The sequence below is a fragment of the Carya illinoinensis genome, chromosome 1 (assembly GCF_018687715.1).
Source record: "Carya illinoinensis cultivar Pawnee chromosome 1, C.illinoinensisPawnee_v1, whole genome shotgun sequence".
NCBI classification, from domain to species: Eukaryota; Viridiplantae; Streptophyta; class Magnoliopsida; order Fagales; family Juglandaceae; genus Carya; species Carya illinoinensis.
This window is the reverse complement of record NC_056752.1, coordinates 10,010,102-10,027,112: the sequence shown is the minus strand read 5'-3', so window position 1 is coordinate 10,027,112 and position 17,011 is coordinate 10,010,102. Positions and strand designations below refer to the sequence as shown.

At 41.0% G+C, this 17,011-nt stretch overlaps 1 protein-coding gene across 3 annotated transcripts in view; it reads right to left on the bottom strand.

Moving 5' to 3' along the window:
- Positions 1 to 576, bottom strand: part of LOC122310017 (U-box domain-containing protein 33-like) — a 36,098-nt gene extending 35,522 nt beyond the window's left edge. For 2 of the 3 annotated variants that reach the window (XM_043123910.1, XM_043123907.1), the window contains exons 1-2: positions 499 to 576; positions 66 to 187 (exon numbers count right to left, since the gene is read on the bottom strand). In XM_043123910.1, coding sequence (XP_042979844.1) covers positions 66 to 187; positions 499 to 546 — 170 coding nt within the window. In that variant the 5' untranslated portion in view covers positions 547 to 576. The remainder of the gene's footprint in view (positions 1 to 65; positions 188 to 498) is intronic. The other variant, XM_043123913.1, reaches the window with a different exon arrangement.
- Positions 577 to 17,011: the final 16,435 nt, after the last annotated feature.

Sequence of the window (17,011 nt, the reverse complement as noted above, 5' to 3'; positions counted from 1 at the left end):
GCAAGAAAATGAACATGAGGCCGGCCGGCCGGATGATATTGAAATATTTATTATGCAAGTTGTACCTGTTGTAGTGCTTTTTTGCAGCTGCTCCCATGACAAGCCTCCTAACTCCATACTGAGGGATGAGTTTTACAATCCCCTCTTCAATAGTTTCCGTTTCAGTTTGTAGTATTTCTGCCCGTACCTAGATTTAAAAGCCGCAATGCCAATTGTATTTGAAAAGTTTAGCCAATTTTTCTGAATCCAAGATCTCAAAATGATTTCTTTGGATTAATTAGTTGGCAAAAACTTTCAAATTAAGCCTAACTAGGGAGTTTTCATGACTTCAAACTTCTTCCTCATCACTTCTTCGTGTCGACTGTAGTGAACGTGTGGTATGCGTAAAAGGTGAAGATCTTGCTTTGCAATTAATGTGAGTTCCATTCCACGTACAATTGGAATATGAAAATAATGTAGTAATTTAAAGAGATAGATCGAAGAAGGATGTGAACGTACCCCCATTTCGCCACAAAAATGATCATATTTATTGAGGATCTCGCGCATATTTACTCTCTTTGTCCTGGTATTCTCTTACAGATACTTCGTTCACATACTTTGATGGAGTTCTCGTAGGACCCACTGCAATAGCAATTAAAAAAAAAAAAAAAGGGCCGCATATGCACACACCCACACATATATTTCAGTCCACTTGATGTAATTTAAGACCGATTATTTAATTTTGGCATTTTCCATACTACAAATTACCAGATAACGAGGTCACCTCCCCATGGCAAATAAAACAAATATCTCTGAAAACCCCCCTGTCCCCACCCAAACAAAAAAAAAAAAAACTAACAAATTATATGAGTTTACTCATCATGAGTGCCGACAATTTCTCAATTTTCCAAGTTACTTTTCAATGGGTATCAACGTGAGCGAATGATTTATGGCATATTAGGCGCCACCTACATGCACATATATGGCATATTAGGCGTTACCCACAGATACTTACAGTATCTGTAGCAAACGATGCCTCAATCTCCTTTTACAAATTGCTGCACCAAAATCATAAATGGTAGCTGCTTTCTCCTATAAAAGAGAGAGCTCAGGTAGGCAAATAGGAGAGTGGAAAAATAGAGAGAAAAGAAGGACGTGAGAGAATGAGGGAAATTTGTAGAGTTTTTTTTAATCTCGTATAAATTCAGTAAAAGAGGCTCTAGTAGACGTAGGCAATTTGCTGAACCACTTAAATATCGTCTTGAGTGATTTTGGATAAGCCGGAGTGCGCAACACATCCCAATCAAAGGGCCCTGGAACATATAAGAAGGCCTACAGTACAATAAAAATCAAGAAGCCCAGAGGATGGGCCCAGAGGTCATAGAGAGATAGTCAAGAAGAGTTTGAAGAGAGATATGCATGGCATTAGGCATGTGCAAAATACCCGTTGGGCCGCATAACCCGCACAATCCGATTGGATCGAACCCGTTAAAGTCGGTTTGAGTAGACGCTGGTTTCGACAACCATCCAATCCGACCATTATCGGACGAAAGTTGAACCTGACTCAAAACCTGTTATAGAGAAAAAGCGAAGCCCCTCTTGTTCCTCGCTTCTATTGCCCTCTCAGATCTCCTTGCTTTCATCGCGACTCAACTCATCTGGTAATTTCAAATCCAGGGAATTTTTTCTATGGGCGAGTGATTTTTTCTTTGACTGCATCTCTGCATTTTGATGGTGCTCTGAACGTGGATAGAGTTTTACACTAACTTTGTTTATCATATCGATGACCCTTAGAATTTTAACGCTTTTAAACATTGCATTTTTAAAACCAGAGAGAGGGATATAAAGCTGCTTTTGGGTTTTGGGTGATAATTAATGGATGTAATGTTAAAGATGGTGGCTGTTGAAATCTTCATGGTCAGAGAAAAAATCTGTAAGCCACTCTCTCTCTCTCTCTCTCTCTCTCTCTCTCTCTCTCTCTCTCTCTCTCTCTCTCTCTCTCACTACTAAAATTTTTAACCAAATAATATTTTAGGTTATCGGAAAAAATGGAGACTGGAATGAAAGATAGAGCAAAAAGAATATTATAAACTCTCTATTTTCTTCGATTTTCTTTTCTTCTTACGAGTGTGGACTGCAGTTGGTTTGAGTGTGGAATCAATTACCACCCACTCACAGTGGTTCTTGGGGGTGATTTGATGTATGAGAAGAGGACTTTTGTGCATTGGTACGTTGATGAAGGTATGGAGAAAGGAGAGTTTTTGAAGGCAGATTTGGCTGCACTAGAGAAGGGCTGAGGAAGTTAAGGTAGAGTTTGCGTTTGCAGAGGCGATGACGATGGTGACCCGACCGCACTATGACCCGAACCGAATGTATCGGGTCGGTTCGGTTCGCTTTGGCGCCCTTTTGCATTGTATACCGGGTCGGATCCGATCTAAACCTGGCTTGGATATATCGGGTTGCAGGCCTACATGGCATCACCTTTAACGGAAGGATAAAAACAGCAGGAAGTGACGTGATTATTCAAAATTCTAAGTAGTGATCCGTTTTGATAAATCATGAATGAGACAGGTACAGCAAACGAATCTATATATAAAAGTAATCTTTGATAATTAGGAATAACTCGAATATAATGACCTCTTAACTGACTTAAGCATCGAAGTGTTTGCAGGAGAAGCCCCCCTCAAGTTTCATCAATGAATTATGACTGTACAGTGAAAGATTGAAAATGAGACACGTCTCTAACACTATATATAATTTTTAATGAAAGAAATCCATTGCATGACTCCCATGAGGTCCCATGAGTACCATACAAATTAAGCATTTCACAGCCTGGAGGTATCAAGGTCGAGGACGATTACGTACGTACTAGCTAGGTCTGCAGAATCTTTCAGTTAAAAAGATAGGGGATCAGGAAGCCACCTTAACGTAATTAGCGGATTAAATTAATTAACCGTTCAATTCCGATCCAGAGATTAATTATATATATTGAGTTACAAAAACAGACCGACCAGTACCAGAATTTTTCATATATTCCCAACATAACGACCACGCAGTACGTACTAATCATTAATATATCCTAAATTCGAATTATAAATGACGGCGTCAAAATCCTTAATTAATTGTACATCCAACATCATTTAATTACCACATACCATCATCAAGATCGGTGCATGACCGAATTTCTAAACGTAATCATATAAAATTTGAATCCAACTATTGTATCGGGATTTGTTGACAATTGTCATTAATGGAAAATTTCATATTTCTCTAAACGCGGCAGTAGGCATATATGAACGCTAATCCTTCGATAGAAAAACCTTACCATGTTGTTGACGCTCGATAAATAAAAGTCTAGGTCAATGGTACTGTTCCTAATGATCGAGCAAGACTACTACGTACGCTGCACATGTTGAACCAACCAACTCTCTCTCTCTCTCTCTCACTCTCTCTCTCTGTTAGGCGCTTGTGATACGAGGCATATAATTACAACTAAAGTAGAAATGAGAAAGAATAAAAGAAATAATAAAGAACTCCAATTGTAGAAGAATTTCACTTATAACAAAAGAATTACAAGAATTTCTCTCTTGAATAAGGAGAGCACAATTGACAATACCCTTTCTTATAAAAGGAGAAAACTCACTCTTTATTATAAAAGAAAAGATAATATATAGGAGAAACCTCACTATTTTTCTCTCTAAAACTCTCTCTCTTTCTCTAAATTTTTCTTTCAAAATGGGATGAGTTTTTAAAAGCAAAAACATGTATTTATAGGAGTTAAAGGAGGTGGAAGATGGCGGAAGCAAATGTGAACGCAAGCTTGATGTAGGTTGTCACCTAGCCACCATTTTTACCCATAAAGGTGGCTTTGGCGGTGGAAAATGGCGGAAGCAAATATGAACGCAAGCTTTATGTAGGTTGTCAACTAGCCACCATTTTTGACCCATCAAGGTGGCTTTGGCGGTGGAAGATGGTGGAAGCAAATGTGAACGCAAGCTCAACTAGCCACCATTTTTGACCCATAAAGGTGGCTTTGGTGGTGGAAGATAGCGGAAGCAAATGTGAATGCAAGCTCAACTAGCCACCATTTTTTACCCAAAAAAGTCCATAAAAGTGGCTTTACCGCTACATATCTCCCACTTAAAGTCATTTTTGTAATCCTTCTATCTTTTCTACACTTTCCATCTCCATGCCGCTTACATATCTGCTAGGCCTAAGGAGGATCGACACCAAATAAACTTGTCATTATTAATTGGCTTTGTTAATACATCTACTAGGTTGTCTTTTGTATGGATTTTTTGTATATCCACACTTCCTTCTTCCACCTTCTCACGAATGAAGTGATACTGAACTCGTATGTGCTTTGTCCTTGAATGAAATGCTGGATTCTTTGCCAAATGCAAAGCGCTCTGACTATCAGAAAATAAATCAACCTTCTCTTGTACGTGTCCGAGCTCTTCCAGTAGCATTTGCAACCATATTGCCTCTTTGCTAGTATGTGTAGCTGCGACATATTCTGCCTCCGTTGTAGAAGTAGCCACGATAGACTGCAATTTTGAAACCCAGCTTACAGCTCCTCCAGCAAGAGTAAACACATAACCTGAGGTGGACTTGCTCTTGTCAAGATCACCTGCATAATCTTTATCAACTTAGCCTCTGACAGTAAAGTCTGATTCTTCATAACATAATGCGACATTTGAGGTACCCTTGACATATCTCAGGATCCTCTTTACAGCACTCCAATGCTCTTTACCAGGATTCGCCATGTATCGACTAACCACTTCCACTGATTGTGCAATGTCTGGTCTTGTACAAACCATAGCGAATATTAAGCTACCCACTACTGATGCATACGGTACTCGAGACATTTCCATCCTCTCTGCTTCATTGCTAGGACTCATACTTGATGATAACTTGAAATTAATAGGAAGAGGGGTAGAAATTGGCTTACAATCTTGCATGTTGAAGCATCGCAAGATTTTCTTCAAATAATTTTTCTGAGAAAACCATATCTTCCTATTATTTCTGTCTCGGTAAATTTGCATCTCTAGAATCTTGCTTGCTGGTCCCAAGTCCTTCATTTCAAACTCCCTAGCCAATTGTGCCTTTAAGTCTGTAATACGATCTTTGTTGGGGCCTGCTACCAACATGTCGTCAACATACAACAACAAAATAATGAAATTACCATCACCAAATCTCTTGTAGTAAACACAATGATCTGAACTATGTCTGTTGTATCCAAGGCTCATGGTAAAGGAATCAAATCTCTTATACCAACATCTCGGCGCCTGTTTGAGACCGTATAGAGATTTGTTCAACCTGCAAACCAAGTTCTCTTTTTCTTTTTCTTCAAAACCTTCTGGTTGGAGCATGTAAATTTCTTCTTCAATTTCTCCATGAAGAAATGCAGTTTTCACGTCCAGTTGTTCTAAGTACAAGTCAAATGTAGCACACATCGCAAGGACTGCTCGAACCGTTGAGAGTCGAACAACAAGAGAGAATATTTCGTTGAAGTCTATGCCTTCTTTCTGAGCGAATCCTTTCACCACCAATCTAGCACGATACCGCTCCACTTGATCATTGCCATTTCGTTTGATCTTGTAAACCCATTTGTTTCCGATGGCCTTCCTTCCTTGTGGTAGTGGTACAAGATCCCATGTTTTGTTTTCATGGAGAGCTTCAATTTCTTCTTGCATTGCAACCATCCACAGAGAAGCTTCTTGACTATTTGTAGCCTCATGGAAATTTGACGGTTCTCCATCTTCTGTTAGTAGACAGTATGCGACATTTCCCTCCATGATGTACTCTGAGTGCCAAGTTGGTTTTCTTCTCTCCCGAGTTGACCGTCGAACTTGTGGAATTGCACACTCAGCTTGTTCTTGTTCTTCGTGCTCTGATATTGCTTCAGAAGAATCTGGAACTTGTAATTCTTGTCTTTCTTCAACTTGAACTGTAGTAGTCTCTGGTTTCTCTTTTGAAGCGCTATCATTTTCTTTTTCTTATACCTTATCTTCTACAAATACAACATCCCTGCTGATTAGCACCTTGCGGGCAGTGGGATCCCATAGGCGATACCCCTTGACTCCATCAGCATACCCTAAGAAAATACATTTTCTAGATTTTAGATCTAGCTTTGATGTTTCTTGGGCATTGTACATAACATAAATAGGACTTCCAAATGTATGTAAGTGAGAATAATCAGCTGGCTTATCAGTCCACATCTCCATCGGCGTTTTCAGATCAATTACAGTTGATGGTGACCGATTGATCACATAACAGGCAGTCTTGACTGCTTCTGCCCAAAATGACTTGGCCATTCCTGCAGTTCTCAACATCGCTCTTGTTCATTCTAACAAGGTTCTGTTCATCCGCTCTGCTACTCCATTTTGTTGTGGAGTGTATGCCACCGTGAGCTGCCTTTTGATACCTTCTTGTTGACAGAAGCTATCAAATTCAATACCAGTATATTCTCCTCCATTGTCTGTCCTTAAACACTTGATCTTGTTTTCAGATTCAAGCTCAACCCGTGCTTTGAATATTTTGAAAACTGGAAATACATCTGCTTTATTTTTTATTGGATACACCCAACATCTCCTGGAGTAATCGTCACTAAATGACACAAAGTATTTTGCTCCTCCTAGGGACAAAACTGGTGCTTGCCAAACATCAGAATGGATTAGTTCTAAGATAGCTTCACTTCTAGCAGGGGAACTACTGAATTTTAATCTGTGCTGCTTACTAGTAACACAATGCTCACAAAAGGGTAATGAAACCTTTTTGAGCCCTGGAAGAAGCTTTTGTTCAGCAAGAATCTTCAAACCTCGTTCTGACATGTGGCCAAGCTTACGGTGCCACATCATTATTAGTTCTTCTACCGAACTTGCCAACGCAGTGGATGCTTCTCCTTCTTGTTGTGTTTCTCCTTTAAGCATGTACAAATTTGCAGCTATCTTTTCCGCTTTCATCATTACAAGCGCACCTTTATCTATTTTCATGATCCCATCTTGAATATGGGTTTTACATCCACTATTATCTAATTGTCCTAAAGACAATAGATTTTTCTTCAGGCCTTTCACGTGTCGTACCTCCTGAATGGTGCGAACTGTACCGTCACACATCTTCAATTTGATGGTACCAATACCAGCAATCTCCAAGGCATGATCGTCTCCCATGAACACAGATCCTCCTGAGACAGGTTCATATTGATGGAACCATTCTCTCCGGGGAGTCATATGCCATGTTCCTCCTGAGTCAATAAGCCAGACATCAGCGAATCTTCTTCTACCTTCAGTAACTGTTGTTGCCTCACTGTATAAAATTTCACCATCATCTGAGGTGCTTGCTACACAACCCTGAGCTTTTGACAACTCAAGGCCTTTTCCTTTGGCTTCTTTGTTCTTCTTGAGATGCCAACACTCCCTTTTGTAGTGCCCTTTCTTGCCACAGTGATGACACTTGACATTCTTCTTATTTCTAGATTTTGATCTACTCTAATTTTGACTCCCACTGGGGCCACGTTTCGTTGATCTTCCTCTCGTCATTACCAAAGCTTCAGCTTGCTGTGAACCTCCTGGTCTATCTTTGTTACTTTTGCGCCGACTTTCTTCTTCAAGAACCGCAGCTGCAATATCATCGAAGACTAGAACTTCAATGTTGTTGGTTAAGTTTTTTTTTTTTTTTCGATGGAAAGAAACCTTTCATTCAACAGATATTAGCATTACAATTGCCTCTCCGCCCATAGGGCTGGAGCAATTACATCAGGGACAGACCCCCACCAAAGACTAATATCAGTAACTTGCCAAGCATGCCTTGCAAGTTTTTGTGCTACTTCATTACAAGATCTCATAGTATGTCTTACATCACACACTCGAAAGCAGCTCATAAGCTCCTTAGTATCCCTAATTACATTACCAACTAGAGTCATCGATGGTTCTGTCTTTCGCAACTCTTTTACTAAGGTCAAGGCATCACTTTCAATGATAAGATGCTGAATACCCAAATGAAGTGTTAGCTGTAGGCCCCTGAGGATTGCCAGCATTTCAATGCTTGTTGCATCACCCACTGCTGATTCCCTTTTGCTAGCTACCATAAGAACTTCACCTTTACTGTCTCTTAGGATAGCACCAATTCCTGCACTTTGTTGGTTCTGGAAAATAGCCCCATCTACATTTAGTTTGAAAGTTCCTGGCTGGGGGGGCTCCCATCTGCAGTATTGTCTCACCATTTTCAGGGGTTGGCCACGAGTTGTTTTATAGACATGCTGGACAGCTAGGGCGTGGGCTATAGCTTGGTCAACATGGATTTGTTTGTCTTCAAAGGTTGCTTGGTTACGCCTGTACCAGCAGCTCCACGAAATCAGAAAAAAGAGCTCCAGGTGGTCTTTCTGTTTTAGGCCACTTATGTATCCAGCAAGGTCCCCATACAATTTAGGCAGGCCAGATGAGAAGATAATAGGCAAGTGTGTTTCCCAAGCTTTCCTCACTGAAGGGCAGAAGCATAATGCATGAGCTACATCTTCTATCTCTCGGTTGCATAGCTTGCAAGTTTCCTCATATAACACTTTTCTTTGCCCCAGATTGAGCTTAGTTGGTAGGCTTTCTTTACAAGCTTTCCATGCAAATATCTTAATCTTGGCTGGGAGTTTCAAGTTCCATAGATCCTTCCATAATTTCTTTAGTCCCATGTTTCTCGAGCTCTCACCTTCCACCCCATTCTGTTTTGCCTCTCTAAACAGCCGATAGGCACTCTTAACTGTAAACTTTCCATGTGGCTCAGGATCCCAGATGATCTTGTCTTCATGGTTACTTCCACTCAGGACTATTTTTAAAACTGCATTTGCTGCTTGGGCAGGCAGCAAGGTCCTAACCTTTTCCATATCCCACCATCTAGTTTGAGGGTCTATTAGGCTATCAACCGTGGCATTTTGGTCATATGCTGCTGCAATTCCATCACTTCTGCTTAGGGGTGAGAGACCAGGGATCCAATTGTCTCCCCACACCTTAACACTCTGTCCTGACCCCACTCTCCACTTGCATCCCCTCTCCAATAGTTTCTTTGTCTCCCAAATTCCCTTCCATGCAAAGCTCGGGTTAAATCCTAACTTGGCCTCTAGGAATTTATCCTTTGGGAAGAACCTTGCCTTAAATAACTTATGAATCAGTGTACCTGGTTCTTTCATGATTCTCCAACCCTGTTTTGCTAAGAGAGCATCATTGAAAGTTCTAAGGTCTTTGAATCCCAACCCTCCTGCCTGTTTATGTTTGCAAAGCATGGTCCAGCTAACCCAGTGGATTTTATGTTCTTCTTGTTTCTGCCCCCACCAAAATCGTGCCATCATCTGCTCCAGCTCATGGCAAAGGCTTCCTGGTAGCTTAAAGCAGCTCATGGTATATGTTGGGATGGAGAGGGCCACTGCTTTAATGAGGACTTCCTTACCCCCTTGAGATAGCATAGTCTCTTTCCAATTCTTCAGTTTGGTCCATACCTTATGTTTGATATCCGAGAAAGCTCTTGTCTTTGATCTACCCACTAGTGGGGGTAATCCCAGGTACTTGTCATACTACTGGAAGTGTTGCACCCCCCATAAATCCATCAGTTCTTTCTGTTTGGTTGAGTCTACATTCTTACTGAAAATCATTGATGTTTTGTCTCTATTTACTTTCTGCCCTGAAGCCTCTTCATACTGGCCAAGAAGTTGCTGAATGTGACTATTTTCTGCCTTGTTAGCTTTACAGAATAGGATGCTGTCATCTGCAAACAGCAAGTGTGAAATTCTTGGAGCTCCTCTACAGATTCTGATGCCAGGTAGCTTTCTCAATTCTTCTGCTTGTTTCAGTAAACTAATGAGTCCTTCAGTGCCTAGAGGGAATAGGTAAGGAGACAAAGGATCTCCTTGCCTTATACCTCGAGAGGGATGGATGGGGCCTTTTGGTTCTCCATTAATGAGTACTGAAAAACTTACAGTCTTGACACACATCATAACCAGTTGAGTCCATCGGGGGTGGAAGCCCATTCTATTCATCACAGCCTCTAAGTAATCCCATTCTAGCCTATCATAGGCCTTGCTAATGTCCAACTTAATAGACATATACCCATCTTTTCCTTTCCTTCTGTTCCTTAGATAATGGATCATCTCATATGCCACCAACACATTGTCACTAATCAACCTTCCTGGTACAAAGACACTCTGTGAGCTTGATATGACATCATTCAGTATCTGCTTGAGCCTATTTGCCAAGACCTTCGAAACTAATTTGTAGACCACATTACATAGGCTAATTGGCCTAAATTCAGTTATCTTGTCAGGCCTTTTTTTCTTTGGAATCAAGGTGATAAAGGTATGGTTGATGGTAGGTGGGAGGGTGCCACTTTGTAGTGCCTGCATCACAGCATCAGTTGTGGCTGTGCTAACTATATGCCAATACTTTTGGTAAAACAAAGGAGAGAGGCCATCGGGTCCAGGAGCTTTGGTTGGGTGCATCTGGTCAAGAGCAGCCTTAACTTCTTCTCTCTTGAACTCTCTCAATAGGTCCTGGTTCATGTCTTCAGTTATTCTACCCTCCATGTCGTTTAAAAAATCCAAGTTAACATTCTGATTAGTGGCTTTAAACAGGTTCTGAAAGTACTCCATGATCACTGTATCTCTCCCTTCATCAACTTGCCATTCACCTGCCTCATCTTTTAGTCCTTTAATCCACTTCTTTGCCCTTCTCTGAGAAGCCTTCTGGTGGAAATACTTGGTGTTCTGGTCTCCCCCTTGTAGCCATAGTGACTTAGCTCTTTGGCACCATAGGATCTCTTCCCTTTCCAACCACATTTGCAGCTGACATCTTGCCTCTTGGTGGAGTTCCATCTGAGAATGATAGGGGTCCCTCTCCTGGACCTGTTGCAGGTGGGTTCTACATTGCTGAATTCTCTTCTGCACATTACCATACTTGGTCTTGTTCCATTGTGCCAGTCTCTGGGAGCAGGCTCCAATCCTTGTCTTAATGTTATTCATTTGGTTACCACTTGTTCTTCCATTCCACGAGTCTTCCACAATGTTTTCACACTCCCCTTCCTCAGTCCACATAGCTTCAAATCTAAAGAGCTTGTTTCTTTTGGAACTTTTTTCTCTTCTTGAATACAGAAGAATTGGGAGGTGGTCAGAGGAGGCTGCACTACCATGTACCACTCGAAAGCCTGGGAACCAATCAATCCACCCCTGATTAGCCAGATATCTATCCAGCCTTTCACTAACTGTATGTTGAACATCCCTTTTGTTGCACCAGGTGAATGGGGGTCCCATGAATCCCAGATCAACTAAGGAGCAGTCATCAAGTAGCTGTCTGAAGGTTCTCATTTGTCTTTCAGGTCTATTCCTACCCCCTCTCTTTTCCTGCCAACATAAGACCTCATTAAAGTCACCACACACCAACCATGGGACAGATACTGTGCCCCTCAAAGATCGAATTGTATTCCAAGTCTCTTGCCTTAATTCTGTATCAGGATGGCCATATACACCAGTAAACTGCCACTGTCCATCATGTTCTGCATTATGTATTAGAGCATCAATATGGTTCTTAGAGTAGCTTTGCACATTCAAATTTGTCTCCTCTTGCCACATCAAAGCCAATCCCCCACTTCTCCCCTCACTGCTCACAGCAAAACAGCATTCATAACCCAAAAGTCTTTTCACACACTCCATTTTAGTTACATGTAATTTTGTTTCCTGCAAGAACAGGACCATGGGAACTTCCTTCCTGACCAGGTCACGAAGTGCACGAACTCCCCGTGGGTTCCCAAGCCCACGGCAGTTCCAGCTAATGCAAATCATTGTGTTGGGCAGGGCTGAGCACCAGCCACTGCCCCTTCAGTCAAATCCTCATCTATTAACACCATGTTGGTTTTAATTTTCTTTCTTGTTGACATGTTATGCACTCCCATCCTCTTCAGTTGATTAGAAGCTTGTTCATTAAAGCCAACTGTATCCTGCCTTTCCTCTAACAGATTAGAGGAGGTATCATGAACATTACGTTTTCTTCTTTTCCATGTTTTCCCCTGTCCTGGTCTATTGGCCATTGTTTCAAAGTTCATTTCTATCTCATTTAAGACACTCCTCTCATTAGGCAATTCCTGAGGTTTACAGCTTTGGGTAGGGGTATTGTGTGCTGTTTCTGGCACGTGATTTTCTTTTTGCCCCAAAATGTTTTCTTGTTTTCTCCCGCCAGTTTTTCCTTCCCCTTGGATGTCCGTGGCCCCCAGTGTATGGCCTCCTACTTTAGCTCCATGAATTATATTAACAGACCCCCCTTTCTTGGAAAAGACTTCAGAGCAAAGTATGGGGGAACTACCTGATGGTTGACTAGGAGGGTCTAGTCTTGTCAACATTGGCAGATCTCCATGTGGGCAGGATTCCTGCGTATCTCTAGCCACGTCAGAACTAGTTGACTTCTGCCCCTATGGTCGGTAGGCTTGTTCCACGTCATCATCTCCTTCCCTTGGTTCTGAAACTCGAGGTGCTACAGTGCCTTTCCCGCCCTGCTCTCCCTATGTTTCTTTGGCAGCACTTTTCTGGTATGAAGCACGTAACCATGCTCCATATTGAGGCGCCTCTCTACTATGCATGGAGCTCGGTTGCATGGGGCACTCACACCCTGAGGGGCCATGCTTGACAACCCCACAGCTGAAGCAAAAGGATGGCAACCTTTCATAGCGAAAAGCTATCCACACTCGGTTCCCATTAAAGTAACTCATTGCACCTCTCATCAAAGGCTTTGCAATATTGATGACTATCTTGACTCTTAGATAAGGCCCCCACCCAATTCCTTCCTCATCAACATCAATTTCTAGGACTTCTCCCGCCAGTTCCCCTATGTTTTTCCCCACCTGCTTGGTCATACCCCCAAGGGGTATGTTATGAAGTTGGACCCAGATTGGTTCCTTGTCAAAATTCATATCCTTAGGAGCAACTAATCCATTATAATCCTCTAGACAAATCAGGTTATGGTCAAACATCCACGGTCGACCCTGTTTGATCTTTGTCATATCACTTACTGTTTGAAACTCTAACAAGAACAGGTTTGTGCCTACTTTTTTGAACTGGACCCCTCCTCGCAGTCTCCATATTCTGGTCATGGTGGCTTTGAAGGCTTCACTGTTGACAACCTTCTCTGCCACAATGAGTCCCAGTAGGCAGAGGTTACCACGTCGAAATGCTAGCTCTTTAGTGGATAACTCAAAGTGGACTTCTGCTTGTTCAGCCTCAGTTAATTTCAGCTTGTCCCAGTTCTCCAGGATGGTATCAGCCATTTTTGCCTCCAAACGTGTTGCTAGGATTATGACTCAGAAGACTACTCACTCTTTTCCTTTGGACTTTCTGTATGGATTACCCTTTCGGTAGCACCTCTGTTGAACTAGAGATAGTTCTATACTACAGATAACAAACCTTACTCCTTCAGTCCGAGAACCAGGAGACAATCCTTGCCCAAAGCAAGAGTTTCCTTCACCTCTATCGCCTCAGAGAGAGCAAGAGAGAGAAGACGCAAAAAAAATGTTGTTGGTTAAGTTGATGATGAGTTGATCATACGAATCAGGTAGACTTTGAAGTAGAATTTCAGCACGTTCACCCGTCTCTATGTTATGCCCCATTGCTGTGAGCTGTGAAAATAAAGTGTTAAGGGTGTTGATGTGGTCTGTCACCATAGTTGACTCCATCATCCGAAGGGTGTAGAGTTTTTTTCTTAAGAAAATTTTGTTGTGTAGTGATTTGGCCTCGTACAATTTTGTCAGAGTATCTCATATCTCTTTTGCTGTCTTTTTCTCCACTACACTTGACAATACTCCATCAGCTAGTGCTAGGTGCAGATTAGCAATAGCATTATCATCCATCTCGTTCCACTTGCCGTCGTCAGTGATCTCATCGGGCCTATCTCCAATTGCCGTCAAGCAATTATCTTTCCTCAAAATTGCTTTTATTCTCATTTTCCACAATGAGAAATTACTCCCATTGAACTTCTCTATTTCGTACTTCGTCGCCATTATTGAAGATGCCTCATTTCCACTAACTGGATCTAACTGTAGCACAAAAACCGGCTATAAACCTGAGGCTCTGATACCACTGTTAGGCGCTTGTGTTACGAGGTATACAATTACAACTGAAGTAGAAATGAGAAAGAATAAAAGAAATAATAAAGAACTCCAATTATAGAAGAATTTCATTTATAGCAAAAGAATTACAAGAATTTCTCTCTTGAATAAGGAGAGCACAATTGACAATACCCTCTCTTATAAAAGGAGAAAACTCACTATTTATTATAAAAGGAAAGACAATATATAGGAGAAATCTCACTATTTTTCTCTCTAAAACTCTCTCTCTTTCTCTAAATTTTTCTTTCAAAATGGGATGAGTTTTTAAAAGCAAAAACATGTATTTATAGGAGTTAAAAGAGGTGGAAGATGGCGGAAGCAAATGTGAACGCAAGTTTGATGTAGGTTGTCAACTAGCCACCATTTTTGACCCATAAAGGTGGCTTTGGCGGTGGAAGATGGCGAAAGCAAATGTGAACGCAAGCTTGATGTAGGTTATTAACTAGCCACCATTTTTGACCCATCAAGGTGGCTTTGGCGGTGGAAGATGGCGGAAGCAAATGTGAACGCAAGTTCAACTAGCCACCATTTTTGACCCATAAAGGTGGCTTTGGTGGTGGAAGATGGCGGAAGCAAATGTGAACGCAAGCTCAACTAGCCACCATTTTTGACCCATAAAAGTCTATAAAAGTAGCTTTACCGCTACACTCTCTCTCTCTCTATATATATATATGCAGTACGTAATTCCGTTGGCTCCAAGCATAAAAGATTCGAAAGAGGAATCGAGACGGGCGTGAAAAGTTGCCTGAAAGTGAAGCTTTTGAATGCAATATTTATTTATATTCTATGCTTGGCATTTGAAAATGGTAAGGAAAGTGCCAAAATATTGTGATTCCCCTATATCGCCCCTCTGTTTGACATGGAGAGAAAGAATGCCGATGATCATATGGCATTTGCATATTTAATTTCATGTTTTTCAACATGTTCACAGAAAAATAATCAACACAACGATTTGGTCATGAAGTGAAAATTCATTTGAAAAACATCTTCAAAATCCAAAACTTCTCTAGTTGCAAGTCACCACCTAAAATCCATTATAGAAATTTAGTTTGTTACAATCAATTTAGAAACACTTGCAAGGTCTTTGTAGTCACTAAATCTGGTTTGCAACACCACGAGTGACCCACTCGATCTCTATAACAATGTAATTAAGGAACTTTGGCCTTCCTATAGCTTCACCAAGAGAATTTCTCGATTTCTACTTCAACAACAGCTCCGGAATCCCTTCTGGCGAAAGAAAATTTACACCAACAAATTTAGCAGTATTTAACCCCAAGCACAGTAGGATGGAGAACTGATTTCAAGAGAAAATGAAGTATGCAAAATGGAATGTTTCTCTCTTTCTAAAAAATCCCAAGCTTGTTCTCTACTTTGTATGTACTTAGATTATGAAGAAATGGGCGAGCTTCTATTTATAGCAACTATGGAGCATGTTGGTGAAACCTAGTCAAAGTCAAATTTCTGAACATTTGTTCGAGTGGGGTGTCAAATGAGTGTCGAGCGCATGTAGTGTTCAATCATCGCTCGAACCATGAGTCAAGTGTTTGTCGAGTGAAATCTTTGTCCATGCTTTTGCTCGAGCTACACGTTGAGCAAGTGTCAAGTGAAATCTCTGTATGAGTGTTGCTCAAGAACCTAGTCGAGCGATCTTTTTGTATGAGATCCGCTTGAGCTACAAGTTGAGCATGTTTCAAACAAAATTTTTGTCTAGCATTTTCTCGATTCACTGTTGAGCGTATGCCAAGCTTGATTTTCATTCCTTGTCCTTTTTGTCAGTTTTCTTTAGCCAATAATCATTCAACAAGTTACAACATAAGTTAACGGAGTTTGTAACAAGAATATGACAACACACTCATTTTACATTAACCATTTCCCCTTTTGGCATTTCTGTGACAAAAACCTTTAACGTATATATATAATGGAACTAATCTTGGCATACCCCCAACACAAGATTCCCAAGTACAGGTACAGTCTCTGAACAAGCTTCATGTGGTAAGGAATATATCTACAGTCACTTAACAAACAGGTAAATGCAGCAAAGACATAGAGATAAAAGAAATATTCATACTTGTTCAACCAATGTCTGCTAACAAATCAGAAATCAAAGACATCAAACATAAACATAATGTGCACATTTTGCATCAAAGATCATCATCATTATAAAATAGTGAACACATCAGACATCGTGTTTAATCAAGAAATACAATAAAACTTGTTTTCTAAAAAAAATTGTACTACCCTATTTACAACTAGCTTCCCTTAAGTGTATCCTACTCCCCTTACATATATACCACTCCCCCTATATATATGCTACTCCCCCTTTTTGTCAGGAAAGGACAAAGTCAATCAATGGTGAGATCATCATCATCCGCTCCAGTCATAGGATGTAGGGACTGAATACTTTGATGCAGTTCATTTAGACACCGTGTCACCATCTTTTCAAGGCTATTGATGCGAGTATCTTGGTGATCAAAGTGAGCATTCAAGCTGGCACAATCGAGGTGGATGGTGCAGATGTGGATTGTGTAGAGGTGGAATGTTGATTGGATGGTGCATGAGGGGGTTCATCATCCAAATTAGGATGAACATGAATATGTGAGCTAGATGATCTTACAACCAATACGAGCCTTACGAGTGATTTAGGGCTTGTGAGGAGAAAGAGCGACGCACTAGGACAAAGCAATAAGCGTGACAATGCCTGCTAAAGGTTACCTAGTCTTTTTATTGTTGGACTAAAAAGTTTCAAGAATGACTCGATGAATGTGACTTCCCAAATCAATGGGAATGCCAGTGACCAATGCATAGAGTAGACATGCTCTGTCTACGCCTACATCACTCTGATGAGCAGTGAGGTAAAGGTTGGTGAGCATCACTCTACTAAAAAGGAGATGGTCAGGCGGGGGCT